Below are 17363 nucleotides of genomic sequence, written 5' to 3' on the forward strand. Positions count from 1 at the left end.
GATAGGGAGGTACAGATCTGATGTACTGCCATGTGTGATGTCAAATTCCAGTAAAATTAACAATAATGCCAAGGCGTGGTGACACTTAACAATTTCCATCTAGAATGATAAAAGAGAAAATACAAGAACATAACAAAAACACTATAAAAGAAGATCTTGGGTAAAATCAAAATTGAGGGAAAAATCCTGTATCAATATATTGTAACTTTCTATAGAATGAATATCCTGAAACTCATTGATGATCCCGACTGTAGTGCTCATGGAAGAAGGGAGGGAGAAGGCAGGGAGAGGGGGAGGTGTTGGCATATAATGCCAGTGTCAAAAGTAGATGTAGGTCAATTTTTTCTCTGAATAATTAAGAGGCCAATTCCATTTATAACTTAGGAGTCTTTTATGCATTTAATCTATCATGTACCTCCCCCCACCCCACCCACCCACCCCTATATACTCTAGATCTTGTTGGGGACCCTCCAAGATCTGTGCACAAACCCTTTCTTTCATCCTTGTCGATAGCGTTAAGTTCTCTCAAAGAAAGGCTTCGATTAGAGCTTTTAACAGAATATACATGTATGTATGTCATGGAGCACTGCAGTCCTCTATTACATATAGAGGGCGATAGTGATAAAGGGACTGCATGGAGGAACTGGAAGATTCTACCTACATTCTATATACATATTCAACAAAACTTACCTTCAACTTCAGGCTGAACCCCGCTATAAATGTTTAAACCGAAGTGACAAAACTGTGGCAGCAAGGGAAAGTGTCAGAAATACTGGCTGCAAATTAAATGGACACACAAACCAAGAATGAAAACTGAGCAAATGACAACTCATGTATACCAGTACCACATGTCAAGTCACAAGTGCACAGTACAGAGACCGATGTGTCTTCTGTAGGTTACGTGGCAAACTGAAACGTCCACCTGGGCTCCCTCTGCATTTTATAGTTAAACAATGCATAACCACCTGTACCACATAGAAACACTGACCAATGAACAACGTTATCCGTAATTTTATATCATGCAAACAAACAGCAGACGACGACAATCGTATCTCCCACCACGTGGTGGCGCTGTTCAGACAAAATTATGACCTTCGATGACCTCCAGTCACATGCTTGTCTTGTGAGGTCATTCACAGCGACTAGACTAGACGTCGACTGTACAACAACTTCACAAGTTACAGACACGGTGTGTGACCCAAAAAATACACGCCGTTGAACGTTGGCTGCTGCTTACATGATAACGAGAGTCATGGCGAGCACGTACATATATGTACTCGTTTTTACTGTGTTACTGAGCAACATAGAATTTACCACATCACAACAATGCAGTTTCGACGATAAACTCAGATTCGACTGTGATCCTGAAGGGCAAATTTCCCAGCAGACGTGCGAATCTAGGGGTTGTTGTTGGAAAGCTCCCAAAGGATTGAGAAATGCTACCATCCCACGTCGTGTTGGAAGCAAACTTCCTCCCCTAGATATCCCATACTGCTACTATCCCAGTGATTTTCCCACCTACAGCTTGAGTAATTTGAAGGAAACGGAGTACGGTTACACAGCTGATTTGAAACGAACAACCAAAAGTTATTACCCTAATGACATTATGCATCTGAAAATTGATGTTTACTACGAAACTGAAACTAGAGTACATTTCAAGGTGAGTAACACATTACTACAATCTGCCACTATAGGCAATGAAAACATGACAGCCATTGGGATACATTATGTGTATATTTCTATATATTATATATATAAATATACAAATATATATATAATAATATACATACATACATACATACATACATACATACATACATACATACATACATACATACAGACAGACAGACAGACAGACACTTTCATTAGGCACACGGTATGTATTTTAATGAAATTATTCAGATAAATCCATCCATTGATATGTTCAGCCCTGCTGTCTGTGTCTTTTTTAAATGACATTACTTGATTCCTAGCACTGTTTTAGATTGATGCTGTTAATCTTTATTTTTCAGTCGCTGCATTTGATGTATTTTACACAAAAAGTTTAGTTATTCTTTGCTTTTGTCTTGTTTTTCAAGAGTACTTATTATTACCCGAGTTTTTGATGTTTGTTGTGTATATTTGTAAAATGGGACTCATCACAGGTTTATTCAGTGTTTACCTCAACCTCAATCAGCTTTTACATTAATTATCTTGATTACAGGGTCACCTTTTGTATCCACATAACTAAGGCACTACAACCACCCACTAGTTTGAGTTTGAGTTTGTGTCTATCATAGTTTGACTATATAGCTTGATTTCCTTAATAGAATCATACGAGAGTCTCAAATTCTAACCCAAGCAAAAGGTCATATAATCATTTCCTTTTCATAGAAATATTAATCCTTTGTAAAATTTGTAAATACCATTTTACTTTACAGATTTATGATCCAAACAACCAACGATACGAAGTTCCAATTGAAACTCCAAAAGTTACAAAGAAAGTGTCACAACCCAATTATGAGGTTGATTTACAGCAAGAACCATTCAGTATTAGAGTTGCTAGATTTGACCCTGGTCAAGGAATGAATGAAACATTGTAAGTACATATCCAGGCAATCCTCCATCAGTAAGTTTTTAACTCAAAGAAAACCTTATCATTGTGTTTTTTCTAAAGTGTACTTTAAAGTGGCCATATGGTTGAAAGATAGGTATTTATTTGGATTTTACTTTTACTAAAATAACTTTTTTTTTACCAAGTTTTTCTTCTTCAAAAAATACTCTGAAAGAAAATTGACGAAATCTGTGTGTGTAATAAGTCAATAATTAAAAATGCATTAAAAGTTTGTTAGAATGGTTTCCTAATTGAAGAAAATAATGTGAAAAACAAAATAGACCAAGACCAATAGGCCACCAACAACCCTTGCAGATGGAGTAAGTCTGGATTTTAAATCTGACATTGTCCAAATCAACATCACTGTAGGATGAGACAAGGAAGATCAAAACACAAAACTGTTTATCTGCATGCTATCAGTTTCTGCATTTTTTTGTGTGTGTAATTGGTAGCAAAAGATATAGTGTGAGATATAAAAAAAAACATTGTGTTGCCAAATTGAAACTCTCTAAATTGGTAGTAACAGTGCATTCACATGATTTTGTATATATGGAATTCACATACTATGATATTTTCAGTACAAACGTAGGTCAAATAATCACTTTATGTGACATTTTTCATATATCAGTTTATTGTGTTCTCTTTCACCAGATTCAATACCAACATTAGCCGATCCTTCATATACACTGATCAATTTATTCAGCTGTCTTCATTTCTACCAACACCATACATTTATGGACTAGGAGAGCATAGAGGGAGTTTTCTACACGATATCAATTGGTCTAGGTATACAATGTGGGCTAGAGATAAACCACCAGTGGTAAGTTTGTAAATCTACTAAAGGTGGTGAAAAATATGCCAATGGGTGAAATAGTCAACAGGATACTGCAGTATACTGTTTTATAATTGCAAACAATTTATTTTTGTGACTAGTGCAAATGCAAGAAAAACATGAAATTTTGGCATAGCAAACATATGATATTGCCACAGTCATAGAGTATGTATTAATAGATATGTATTTTAATATATTTAGATTGTTTTTATCAGTTGATCACCAGTTTAAAATTTTGCATGATGACACATCTTGGTTTGTTAAGAATGGGTTTAAGTTTTCTTGAACAAACAAAAGGCAAAAATCCTAAGAATTTTAGTACACCTTTAGCAAACCTCACTGTATGGGCATGAAGCCCATATGAATAACATTAACCAGAAGGGCGGTAAAAGTGCAGTGATTACTTCCAGCTGATGTTATTAGTATGGGCTTCACACTTTTAAGATGAGATTCACAATAGGTACATACCATGACATACATTATATATGTTGACACCGATAGAGTAAGTATAAAAGGTACAATGTGGTCTAAATTAAACATACATCCAACAGAATGTAGAAAATAATGTCAGAATACTGTCAAATTATAATCATTTTTGCGACTTGATGTTTCAGTTTGTCAATTTCTTACAGATTCAACAAATTGGAAAAATATGCAAATAAACTGTAGAAGACAAAGCATTCCATTATAAATCCAACTCAATTTGATCTCTATAAATTCATGTAGTTTTTTTCCATTGGATCTTTATAACAGGAGAATGCCAACCTGTATGGTTCCCATCCATTCTACCTAGCTGTAGAACCCAATGGTTATTCACATGGTGTCTTCCTTCTCAATAGTAATGCCATGGGTAAGTATGTCATGCTATGTTGTGTTGTGTTGTGTTGTGTTGTGTTGTGTTGTGTTGTGTTGTGTTGTGTTGTGCTGTGTTGTGCTATGTTGTGCTGTGCTGTGTTGTGCTGTGCTGTGCTGTGCTGTGTTGTGTTGTGCTGTGCTGTGCTGTGCTGTGTTGTGTTGTGTTGTGCTGAGTTGTGCTGTGTTGTGCTGTGCTGTGCTGTGTTGTGCTGTGTTGTGTTGTGCTGTGCTGTGTTGTGTTGTGTTGTGCTGAGTTGTGCTGTGTTGTGCTGTGCTGTGCTGTGTTGTGTTGTGCTGTGTTGCGCTGTGTTGTGCTGTGTTGTGCTGTGCTGTGCTGTGTTGTGCTGTGTTGCGCTGTGTTGTGCTGTGTTGTGCTGTGCTGTGCTGTGTTGTGCTGTGTTGTGTGGCAGTGTGATTGTTTTATAATGAATTGTACATGTATTGCGCTGTGTTGTAACATGTTCCTGTAATCTTCTAGTAGCTTTCTGACAATGAAACTTCCAAATTTCAAAGTTGTAAAACTGTTAGTAAACAGTGATATTTTCTTTCACTTGTAGATGTAATCTTACAACCAACCCCTGCCATCACATACAGAACTATAGGTGGAATCTTAGATTTCTATGTCTTCCTTGGACCAACTCCAGACCAAGTCATACAACAGTACACTGAGGTTATTGGCCGGGCTTACATGCCACCATATTGGAGTTTAGGCTATCATCTGTGTAGATGGGGATATAAATCTGCAAACAGAACAATGCAAGTTGTACAGAGTATGAGAAAAGCTGGAATACCACAGGTACGACAGTTAGATATTATTCACAATATTTTCCTTTATTCAGCCAAGGAAATTACAAGTGACCTAAGGGGCCTTTGTTACTGTTAGTCACTAGAAGAGTATAATGACAAACCCTTAGGTCATGAGTATTTTCCAGCTCAATGAAGTAAAATATTGGAAAATAATATAAACACCCTCCTCAAGCGCAATTTATGAAAAAATCAGAAAAAATAACGACAATTTTAAAAGTTGTGACTCATAACATTGCAGAACTACTGACATAAACAAGGGTTGTCTTTACATAGAACAAACCATCGTATACTACATAATACATGATATTTCTGTTCAAAGACTATGACTTGTGCTTAGTATAACTTCAATTATCACAGGTTTAATTTGTTTTCCATGTTGTTTTTCAGGATACTCAATGGAATGATATAGATTACATGGATAAACACCTTGACTGGCAGTTAGATCCAGCCACATTCTCAAACTTGCCGGATGTCATCAAAGACATTCATGCTCATGGTCAACATTATATGAATCTTGTGGTGAGTGCATCATCATTGTTGTTGTTGTTGTTGTTGTTGTTATTGTTGTTGTTGTTGTTGTTGTTGTTGTTGTTGTTACCATGGTAACCAATGGACAATGCATCCTGTGGTCAGTAAATCAATTTTGAATGTTTGACTCATATTTCAAACACAACAAAACCAATGACATAGACATGCATTGTCGTGACATAGAACAACCAGAGTATATATTCCATATTTAGTGTTGAACCTGGTTCATGCATGGAATAATATGTAATGTATATGTATTTTTGTGCAGTGTCTTGTACAAAGACTTGTTTAACTTGAAAAGTCATCCAACTTTCATATTAATTACTGTACTACAGAATAATTATTAACAACCCTTATGATTTAAACTATGGTTTGAAATAAATGCAACCATATTCATTGTTCACAGATTTATCATATGTGTATCATGTTTCATCTCACAGGATCCAGGCATTAGTAATACGCAACCTAAGGGGTCCTATGCAACCTATGATGAGGGTGTCTCAATGGGTGTTTTCATAGCATTTGAAAATGGCACCCTTGTGAGAGGCAGGGTAAGGTGTTTTCTATTTTAATATCAATTTGAAACTACTTTTTTGTCATTTTGCTGCGTGAAATTGTTACAAGTGATTAGCCAGTTAGTTTACAAATCACTTCCTGTATGTTCAATGACAAATTTTTTATACATAAATTACATTTTTTGCAATGTATTGAATTACAAAGAAGGACTTGGACTATGTTGTTTCACACTATCTTTTTAAGCAGTTAATGAAATGGGTGTTAAAATGAACTTTATGGGTTCCTATAACTTAAAATATCAGAAATAGAAGAATAAGAACTATTAATAACTGAATGATTCTTGTGTCTACTTCTGACCATAAATATGATGTTGAATGGCGCCCCCAGTGGCCAAACTATACAATCTTTTGTCTTTCTAATAACCTGACTTTGATTGTTTTTTAAATTACTATTAATGAAAATTCAGACAGCTGGCATACTGAAGTCTGGAAACTGATGACAATCCTTGGTACCTGCAATAGTATTTTACCTCATGCTAGAGGGTCAAAATAAAATAAGAAAGTCGACTAATTCTCACACACACCTATAGTAATGCATGTAGAGTGGAAGTTATGGTGCCAACCAACAAATCGAATATTCATTATTTTTATAATGCACCTAGGGAGCAATAGTTAGTAACAGAGAATTGTGCATTCAATGATGTTATATATTCAAAATCCATACAGGTATGGCCTGGAGAGACAGTATGGCCAGACTTTACAAAGCCAGTGACGCAACAGTGGTGGCAGAAACAAGCCCAGAGATATCATGACCAAGTAGCCTTTGATGGAATGTGGATTGTAAGTAGTTATCAGAGCACGTACAGTCCACGTTTTCCTGACATGTACAGCTTTTATTTTTACTGTTTAAGCAGAAATCTTAACAAAATTGTTGATTTTACTCGCCGTAGTGTGTAGGAACTGTGAAATACATGTACACTTGTTGGTGTTACTCTGATAGTCTTTGCTGATGAGTTGGGGGGGGTCTCATGGTTGAGAGTGTATGGCTAACATGAAAAAATGCCTAACACACAGACGCCAACAAATTAAACCCCTTTGAGTGGTACATATCTTTATCCACCCCTACATCAAAATGAAAGGTATATGTATATAAGTACCTGTTTATACCAAACTGGTGATGGTACTTACCTAATTAAAGAAGTAGTGAATATGTTGGTAGTGAATCTCACTTCTTGGTATATTCCTCACAGGACATGAATGAACCTTCTAATTTTGTTGATGGTTCACAAGATGGTTGCCCCGACAACAAGTATGAGAATCCACCATATGTTCCAGGTAAAAAAAACATATGTCAATTTGTTGTAAAGATAATATACACTTCTTGATTGATTGATTTGTTGGTTGGTTGGTTGGTTGGTTGGTTGAGTGAGTGAGTGAGTGAGTGAGTGAGTGAGTGAGTGAGTGAGTGAGTGAGTGAGTGAGTGAGTGAGTGAGTGAGTGAGTGAGTGAGTGAGTGAGTGAGTGAGTGAGTGAGTGAGTGAGTGAGTGAGTGAGTGAGAGTGAGTGAGTGAGTGAGTGAGTGAGTGAGTGAGTGAGTGAGTGAGTGAGTGAGTGAGTGAGTGAGTGAGTGAGTGAGTGAGTGAGTGAGTGAGTGAGTGAGTGAGTGAGTGAGTGAGTGAGTGAGTGAGTGAGTGAGTGAGTGAGTGAGTGAGTGAGTGAGTGAGTGAGAGTGAGTGAGTGAGTGCTGTGAAATACTGAACTGGTATTATTTTATTCTACACAGATGTTATTGAGGACAAGCTATATGCTAAGACTCTATGTATGTCAGCCCAACAACACTGGTCATCACATTACAATGTACATAGTTTATATGGACTCTCAGAAATGATAGCTACACATGAGTAAGTTGAAACTGTTAGTATCAATAGACAGACAGACAGACAGACAGACAGACAGACAGACAGACAGACAGACAGACAGACAGACAGACAGACAGACAGGTCCTGCCATCACAATGTACAGTTTATATGGACTCTCTGAAATGATAGCTTCATATTAAAGTTGATACTGCTAATAGACAAACAGACAGACAAACAGACAGACAGACAGACAGACAGACAGACAGACAGACAGATATACCATAGATAATTACCACAGTGACTATTTCATTATTATAGAGCACTTGTTAACATCAGAGGTACAAGACCATTGATTATATCCAGATCAACATTCCCAAGTTCTGGTAAATATGGCGGCCATTGGCTTGGAGATAACAACAGTAGATGGAAAGACATTTACTATTCCATCCCAGGTACATTTTAATATAATTCAGTGCAAATTACAGTGTTGTGTATCATGAATTGGAGACGGTCATTTTGTTTAACAATGTCATCAGGGGGTTGCCATCCTAAATATTGTAGTGATTATAGTTATAAAAATGTTATAGTTCAGTTTGTCCAGCCATGAGGACACTAATTGCAATTTTTTTCTGTGGCTGAAAGCTGAGGCAAGTAGTTGCTGAATAATGGACAAGGCATAATATGACATCTTACAGTGTCTGAATATACGGCCAGGCAATAATGTTTATAACACTTCACATTCTTAGACATTTAATACAATTGATCATGTTCTGCTAAGCTTCCACATAGTATATTTTGACAACAGAAATAAATCTGCATCAGATTTCTTCTCGATATCCAAGCATTTTGCCATGTTATTCACAGAAGGATGAAAACACTCCTTTCAAACACCCAATTATTTCTTTTTCTGTGTGAATACAAAATCTTACCATTTTGTGAGGTAACTCAAGAGTTTCAACTTACTACAAATTATGATGTCATAGCACATGGCTACTACTAGTGCCCCAAGTCAATTAGAAAGCAAATAGTGTTCACTCTATGGATATTTATAATGTAGGTCACTTCTGGAGACTAGTCTGTACCATGTGACATAATCTAAGCCAATCACTGAAGGGTATAAAGAAGTAATGTAATATAATTACTGTTTAAATATTAATTCTTGTATATGTTCTCTAATTTAGGTATTCTGAACTTTAATATGTTTGGTATTCCTTTGGTTGGTGCTGATATTTGTGGTTTTGGTGAAAACACAACTGAACAACTTTGTCAAAGATGGCATCAACTTGGAGCTTTTTATCCCTTTTCAAGAAATCACAATACACTTGGAGCCATAGTAAGTGTACTTGTGTCATGATATCTCAAGTGATTTAATGCACTAATCAAATCTCATGCATTTATATACAAGTACCTAGTAATAATGTTAGTATATAAATTCTTTACCTCACTTTACTCAAAACAAACACTTCACAATTATTAACCTAGCATGGACCTATAACAGTACAGCAACCCAAGTATAATTTCTCAACTCCCCGGGGAGCATATGATCCATTGCAGCTTCTGTACGCACATAGGATTAATTAAAGCATTCAATCCTAACATTCCTATCAGGTCCCCAAATTATACATCTGGGTTGACTAAGGCACAATCATGATTCAAATCTTGCCCAACATCTTTAACCATTCAGAAACAAACAGCAGTGATGTGGCTCATATGGCAACTTGCAGGTTTAAGACCAGCCATTCTAACCATTCAACCATCATAACTAGAAACACAGTCCTTCAGAGATATATCATAAGTCTAGAGTTTTACTTACTTCAGATTTTTTTGTATGTACAATGTACTGAAAAATTTGGTATTATTAAGTATCAATTTGAAATTGCTCTTACTTGCAGGACCAAGATCCAACAGTATTCAGTGAAGCTATGCAAGCATCAACACGTAATATACTCTTAGTAAGATACTCCCTTCTACCATACCTGTATACATTATTTCATAAAAACCATGTCTCAGGAACAACTATAGCAAGACCTTTGATGTTTGAGTAAGTACTCTTTGGTTTTAAGTCATGTATGCGTGCACACAAACAAGCACACAAAGTTATCTGCACACACATACTGTTTTCACACAGTCATATTGCATACACATGCTATAAGGTGTATCATACAAAGTTATATCATACACACATATCACACACAAACTAGATTATATAATTCACCTTTTCAGTTACCGATATATCACACATACAAGAGATAGTGATCTGGTGGCAAATACAGGCTTTCTGTCAGGTGATTGTACACTGCAACGATGTACATGTATGTCAGTGTCACAAACTATGGAACCCTGAAACTCTATAACAATAAGATTTATGCCCAATTGAAAGATCAGAAAGTTGACCAAAATTGTACGACCACGCTAAACATTTGTTTCAATGTAATTATACTCCTACTGTCCATTACACATAATTCAGTCAGAAGTCGGCTCTCTTTGCATTTGCAAAGATAGACATGGTTACCTATATACGACTTTATTCTCTCTCTCTCTCTCTCTCTCTCTCTCTCTCTCTCTCTCTCTCTCTCTCTCTCTCTCTCTCTCTCTCTCTCTCTCTCTCTCTCTCTCTCTCTCTCTCTCTCTCTCTCTCTCTCTCTCTCTCTCTCTCTCTCTCTCTCTCTCTCTCTCTCTCCCTCCCTCCCTCCCTCCCTCCCTCCCTCCCTCCCTCCCTCCCTCCCTCCCTCCCTCCCTCCCTCCCTCCCTCCCTCCCTCCCTCCCTCCCTCCCTCCCTCCCTCCCTCCCTCCCTCCCTCCCTCTCTGTATTCTCACTGTATTCTCTCTCTCTCTCTCTCTCTCTCTCTCTCTCTACAGATTCAACATGGACAAGACTACATATTCTCTAGACAGACAGTTTCTATGGGGAGCAGCTCTGATGATATCTCCAGTACTAGATCAAGATACAGTTACTGTCAATGCTTACTTTCCAGATGACACCTGGTATGACTTCTACACAGTGAGTATGAAATAAATTCCATCATTGTATAGTAAGTCATTATACCGCGGAGTAATCATAATAAAGAATTTGAACTGAAAGCTCTGCTAGCTGTAACTGGAGTAGAATCTTTTCAATCAGACAAATGACAATATATGCACTGAAAATTATTAAATGCAATAATTATACATAGTAAAAGTTAATTAGAAGTGATTTCTATTCAAAAGTGGTACAGTTTACTAGCAGGTTGAAATCATGATTGTGTGCATGTGCGTGTATGTGTCGGGGGGGGGGGTTTGATTTTAGGGTGCAAACCCAAAAATCACTTTTGATTAGATTTATTTTTACAGTACCATATCATGTGCATAACTACGCTAATATGTTTACTTATACATAATTCCGTACTGATCAGGGATTACGATATTATGACTAAGTCATTAAATCTAACAGAACAGTTCCAAAATATTTTAGTCCAGTTGCAGCTAATGATGCTTGAACTTGAAGCTACAGAATTTGTCAGTCTTGATTGCTAAAACACAAATTGTACAATTTTGGTGTAATGTGTGTTTTCCAGGGGGCCAGAGTGACGAGTCAGTCCACTCAAGGGAAGTACATCAAACTTGATGCACCAATGGATAAATTAAATTTACACGTCAGAGGTGGTCACATCCTACCACTACAAGAACCTAACACTACAACAACAGAAAGCAGGAAAAACAAATTTATACTACTAGTGGCTCTTTCTCTGGATGGTGTAGCAAATGGTGAACTATTCTGGGATGATGGTGAAACAATTGGTAAGAACATAGTCACAGTCTGGTCATTTTAGCAGCTAATTCATTGTCTTTTTTTATTAGTATTGTTCCAAACACAAAATTGAAAATTGTAACCTGTCTGAAATTTTTCAACTGTACACGTCAGTCAAAAGATCAATCCACTGATTTAGAACATTTAAACCTTTTGCACCTGTTAATCTAACAGGGGTCACAGATGACTTTCAAGAAGTTTGTCTCACCTTCTGCCTCTGTTTTCGATAGCTACATGCCAGGATTTTCAGAAAGACAGGTGTATTTAAAATTCTGTAGAATGTGATGATGTATTCCTTTGTTCTTGAGTCATAACATATATTTTATGGTGATTGTTGCAAGACTCTCCATTTACTAAAACCTGGTCTGGTGTTACTTTTACAATCACTCTATGTCTAGGATTTTAGGATTTTCAATCACACACATCATATCTTTTTCAGGTACGTTTGAGAAGGGAACATATATCAGCATAAAGTTTTCAGCAGTTGGAAACAAAATCACATCCCAAATAGTCAAGAATGGCTACCCAGATGCTAATAAGATGCTGCTTGGATCTGTGAATGTGTTTGGTGTACCTAAAAATCCCAGTAGTGTCATAGCAAATGGAAAGGCAGCTTCATTCACCTATAACTCTCAAAACCAGGTGAGAATATCAGTATTAAAATTAGTGAGACCAAAGATTCGTGGGGCTAATGTACCCTCTACTAAGAGGGCAGCCATCATTATTTGTTTTCTGCAGGGATCTGAGGGAAGGAGAGTCACTCAAAAAATAAAAAGTTACAAGTAGGTTTTCATAGCATGGGACCCCAAGGCATGCATGTATGAATCGCACAACTGCCATGTTTTAAAAGTGACCTGGTAAGTTTTGTTTCTAATGCACAGTGATTGACTCTGTAAAATTCTGTTTTGATTACATCTTTGTTCTCTTGTTGGTTGCAGGTTCTGAGTATTCAACAGATGTCACTGTCTATGAAGATACCAGTTAATATTTCATGGAAGTACTGATTGATAGTCCTGTGATCACACCAGTGGCAGCATCAATGTAATAACAGTACTGTGTTAAATACCATGCTAAATATTGTAAACCTGAAACATTTCGATAGCAACTTAGTTTTCTCTTATTTTACTGGAAAACAAAAACACAAAATAAGCAGTGGCTAAAATTGTGTTCTTGTATATAAACACAGTGCCCCAGGCTTAGAAATGTGTAACATTAGTTTTTGGAAACTAGCTGAAGATTGTAAAATCACAACATTTTTGAGCGGCAAAAATATCTAGGTTTAATTATATTAAAATATTATTGCCCAATATTATTTCTTAGTTCAGTCTAACCTAAGGGGCCTTGTCTTTCTAGTCAAAGTTGAAAAGTGACAAAACTCTTAGGTCTTTGAGACCCAACATTTTATTTATTTTTAATGTTAATTTCTAAAATGTGTTATTATTATTCAGAAATGTCATTTTCAACCAGTAACAGGTGTTGATATTCTGTAAACTTCACAACAACAACAAATTGACGTTGTTTTGTAGGTTTGACATAGTACTATCAGTGGTGACCAAATATGACATGAACTCCTAAGAGATAAAACTTCGATGATAATAACAGAAGAATTTTATTGCCGAATAAATTAACATGAATTGTCATAGTGATGTTACTGAATGTTGTACAGATGCAGTCAGATATTGCTTAGACTCAATATAGGACGAGTAGAGGCTGATTTGCTTTCTTTTCTATGCAGATGCTGCTATAATCAGAAGTTTACTTGCATTGGTGTACACACAGAAGTGGTATTTACACTGCATGCATATGATATGTGATTACACACATTATGATTTTACCAAACTGTTTCAGATAAATATATGTACTACCTGGTAATAACAGAACCCATACAATGTGAGTGCCAATGTGGGTACTCTGGGATACTTGCACTGATACTTGCAGTGTCTACTGCAGCACTTCTACTTGCGTACAGCCAGAGTTGAACACTGCAAGCGCTTGTGCAAATACCCTGAGTGTACCACACTTGCACTCAAGCATGAACTATGATGGTGGAGCTATAACCTGGTGCAAGCATTTTGTCATTTATTTTGTTAATTTTTCTTATGATGAAGTAATCATAGTCAGTGAAATATTTCAAGTGGATTATTTACCTCAGGATTTATGCCAATCTTACTTATGAATACAAGGTTAAAATTTAATATGCAAATGAGATTACTCTACAGCATTACAAATATCAAAATAAAAACTAATTCCAGTAAATGTATGATTTGAAATATTGAGATTTGTTTTGTGTGCAAAGTGACTACTTTTGTATACTGTTTTTAAAAACTGAATTTAAAAGATGCTTACTCAAGAATTCACATCTCAAAGAAGGTATCATTTGACCAAATGTTTTGGGGTTTTTTTAAAGTGTTCTACATCAGATAGTATGATAGATTTCATAACACATCATTTTGTTTCATAAAACATGGCACATGATATGTATGCGAGACTTTTTAAATTTTGAAAATCTTCAGGTGGGAGGTCCTATGATGTCACCAACAAATGTTTTCTTGGAGTGTAATATTTCTATAATTTGTTTCTGTATTCAATAATTAGCACACATACAGCACATTGCAGGCTACTGTTCACTGGCTTTCTTTCATGTAACCATGCAGAAACCAATAAAGATGGCACATGCTACACTTTAAGATAGCAAGATTGCATGAATATAGTTTCTTGCTACATTTTGTGTAAATGAAATGAACTAACGTGCCACCATACAGACATCAAACCATTGGCATCCACATGTGTGTGTACGTGTCTAGTCAATTCAGACTAAATGTAGTAACTAATTGCAATCTTGCTATCTTAAAGTGTAGAATATGCAATTCCCTTTTGTTTCTGTGTGGTCAAACAGAACCTATGAACAGTAACCTGCCATGTGCTGTATGTATGCTGGGAATGTGAGATATCTTTTTCATTTCTTAGTCTTGCCATAGGTAAGAAACATGATTTTTGCAGAAGTTTGAAATAAAATGGTCCAAATATACTTAATGTTGGTTGAGGAACTTTATGACTAAGTTTTTACTGGTCTGTCTTGGTTTGTTTTGTGTCAGCCCAGAATCAAATCATTTGGGGATTTTGATAACAACTCCACTCACGCATAGCATTCCCCAATGCTTTAATGAAGCTTTGGCCGTAAAACTGAGGCCAATTTTCATTAGGTTTTCACATTTGCATGTTGTGAGATGTCATTAATAGTATCACCATGTGATTAACGAATGAGAGGTGTGAAGTAGTACCAAACTTGGTTACCATATCGTGAACATCACCATGTCTAACGTTAGGTTTGAATACCCAACTATTACTAGGGAAATGATGGGTGTGAGGGGGAGGCGATAGTCAAAATCCGCACACATTTTGACTCTAGGCTAGTTTTGTTTATAAGTGACACTGTGTCTGCATGGATGTATATTTATATTAGAGAGGGTGAAACGTGAATCAGTTTCCAAATTTTAGTGGAAATTCAAATAAAAATAAAGTGGCATCTAAAATGCTAGAAAAGTTTCGTGGTTTTTTTTCTATAGCCATGATGGAGGTAAGAAAGATTTGAAATGCCTCTCATGACATTACTCATGACAATGTATATGGTTCAATACACAAGCTGTTATCAGTAACAGTCAACTGTAACATTGTGCTCACATGAGAGAACCATTCGTCATTTGTGGTAAAACCTTATGGTCAGTATTATGTTACCATGGTAAAAAGTCAGCTATGCTAATTAATTAGAGACACAGTCCTGGTTCAGTCATGTTATGTCCTAAAATCAACTGAAGGACATACACGTTCAATAATGACTTTATACTGGGGATTCTGTATGCAAATCAGAAGAATTATAACACCATTAGTAAACTGTACAACATTTTCACTTTTATTATAGATTTAAGTTTCACAGACATTTCTACAGCTTGGTACGTTTCATATTTTCAGAAAAAGTACAAGAAAAAAAACAGTCATCACAAAAAGTTCATTAAAAGTTTTACAAAAAATAATTTTTTACAATCGACCATTCAAAATAAAAAGTTCCGGACTCCACAATATTCGTCTGGTCACTGATGGTGAAAGATTAGTCCACACTAGCGGCTCTACATTTTACTCATTATATCATAGGCCTGTCCATTTGGTTGTGTCAGCCAGTTACCACCATCAGCCACTACAACACTGCCAGTTATGTAGGAACTAGCACCGCTTGCAAGGAAGAGCGCCGAGTCACCAATGTCTCGCCGTGTTCCCATTCTTCTAAGGGGAATAATGCTACTCACTTTCTCCATGTGGGATAACATTGGTCCAGCTGGTGATGAAATAAAGGGAAACTATAGATAGAGAGCTAAAAGTGTAGCAGTCTTCCAATTCACACACGTGCACTTCAGAGTGCCCTGTGGATGCCGGAAAGCTTAGTCAGTACATATGAAGGATGCGATTTTTCCTTCTTTTTTGGCATTTGTTTATTTTGTTTTTGAGCAGAAATTGACATGTCATTTGATTGATGACACCCCCCTAGATTATTAGTGGTTACAAACAATGTAACAATATTGTTTACAATAGTGATTGATTCATATTTCCCATGATGCAACATTCAAGATATTCAAAATGGCGGGTTTGCAAGTACTCTATTGGCATTTCCTCATATTTAAAGCCTAAAACATGAACTGAGAAGGAAATCACTGATATTTTTTAACTTGTCTATATTTGGAATTTCAGAAATGACAGAAACATACATTTCCATCATTTTCATTTTTCTCATTTGTGTAACTTAGTATTGTGAACAGATCTGCACAACAAAACTGTACCACTTCATCTAAAGCACTACTAAAGTTAATAAATTCACTGTTGCCACTATCAGCATATATCTACATAGGCAATGTAACTAACACCATTACAACACCCCAAAAAATACTAGTACATTATTAAACCACTAAGCCCACCACCATCACCACCACCACCACCACCAACACCCTAAAATAACCAGTATATAACTAATACGACCACCATCACCACCATTAACACCCAAAAATCACTACACTGTCAATATGACCGTCGCCATCACAAACACCCCAAAATCACCAGTATATAACCAATATGACCATCACCCCAAGATCACCTCTACATTGTTGATATGATGACCACCACCACTAACACCCAAAATATACAATTAGTTAATATAAACACCATCACCATTACTGTTATCGTCACTCTTAACACTATCAGAAAAATACAATGCTTCTCATTCATCCTTACAGAATACATTCTGTGTACTTCTAGTTTAAACACTACTGTTTGGTAGCCATAATACGCAGTAATAACGACAAAGCAGTTTACAAAGAAATGAATGATTGAAACAGAAAGTGTATGAGATATCTTTGTCATGAATGGGTACTTGAAGGTCTTGGCATTTGACAATGTAATTACCATAGCTGTAGTGATGTCATGAGTTGAACAGAATGGAAATGATATGAACATGGTTTCCGAAGTGAAAAAAACCTGTGAAAAACAATGCATAGGATATGAGTAGGAGTTTAACAGTCTTCAAATACAACTGGAGTATAAC

General features: G+C 36.3%; 1 protein-coding gene across 1 annotated transcript; it reads left to right on the plus strand.

Annotated features, from left to right (window-relative positions):
• Positions 1–1169: 1169 nt before the first annotated feature.
• Positions 1170–15288, plus strand: LOC144435701 (lysosomal alpha-glucosidase-like). Its single transcript, XM_078124308.1, has 17 exons — positions 1170–1660; positions 2421–2578; positions 3245–3413; positions 4179–4275; positions 4838–5076; positions 5475–5606; positions 6056–6166; positions 6857–6970; positions 7381–7465; positions 7914–8031; positions 8308–8441; positions 9171–9322; positions 9882–10030; positions 10849–10990; positions 11544–11766; positions 12216–12418; positions 12715–15288. Exons 1-17 carry the CDS (start codon positions 1238–1240, stop codon positions 12778–12780), a joined length of 2715 nt encoding a protein of 904 aa, XP_077980434.1. The 5' UTR covers positions 1170–1237; the 3' UTR covers positions 12781–15288.
• Positions 15289–17363: the final 2075 nt, after the last annotated feature.

The sequence above is a fragment of the Glandiceps talaboti genome, chromosome 5 (genome assembly GCF_964340395.1).
Source record: "Glandiceps talaboti chromosome 5, keGlaTala1.1, whole genome shotgun sequence".
NCBI lineage: Eukaryota > Metazoa > Hemichordata > Enteropneusta > Spengelidae > Glandiceps > Glandiceps talaboti.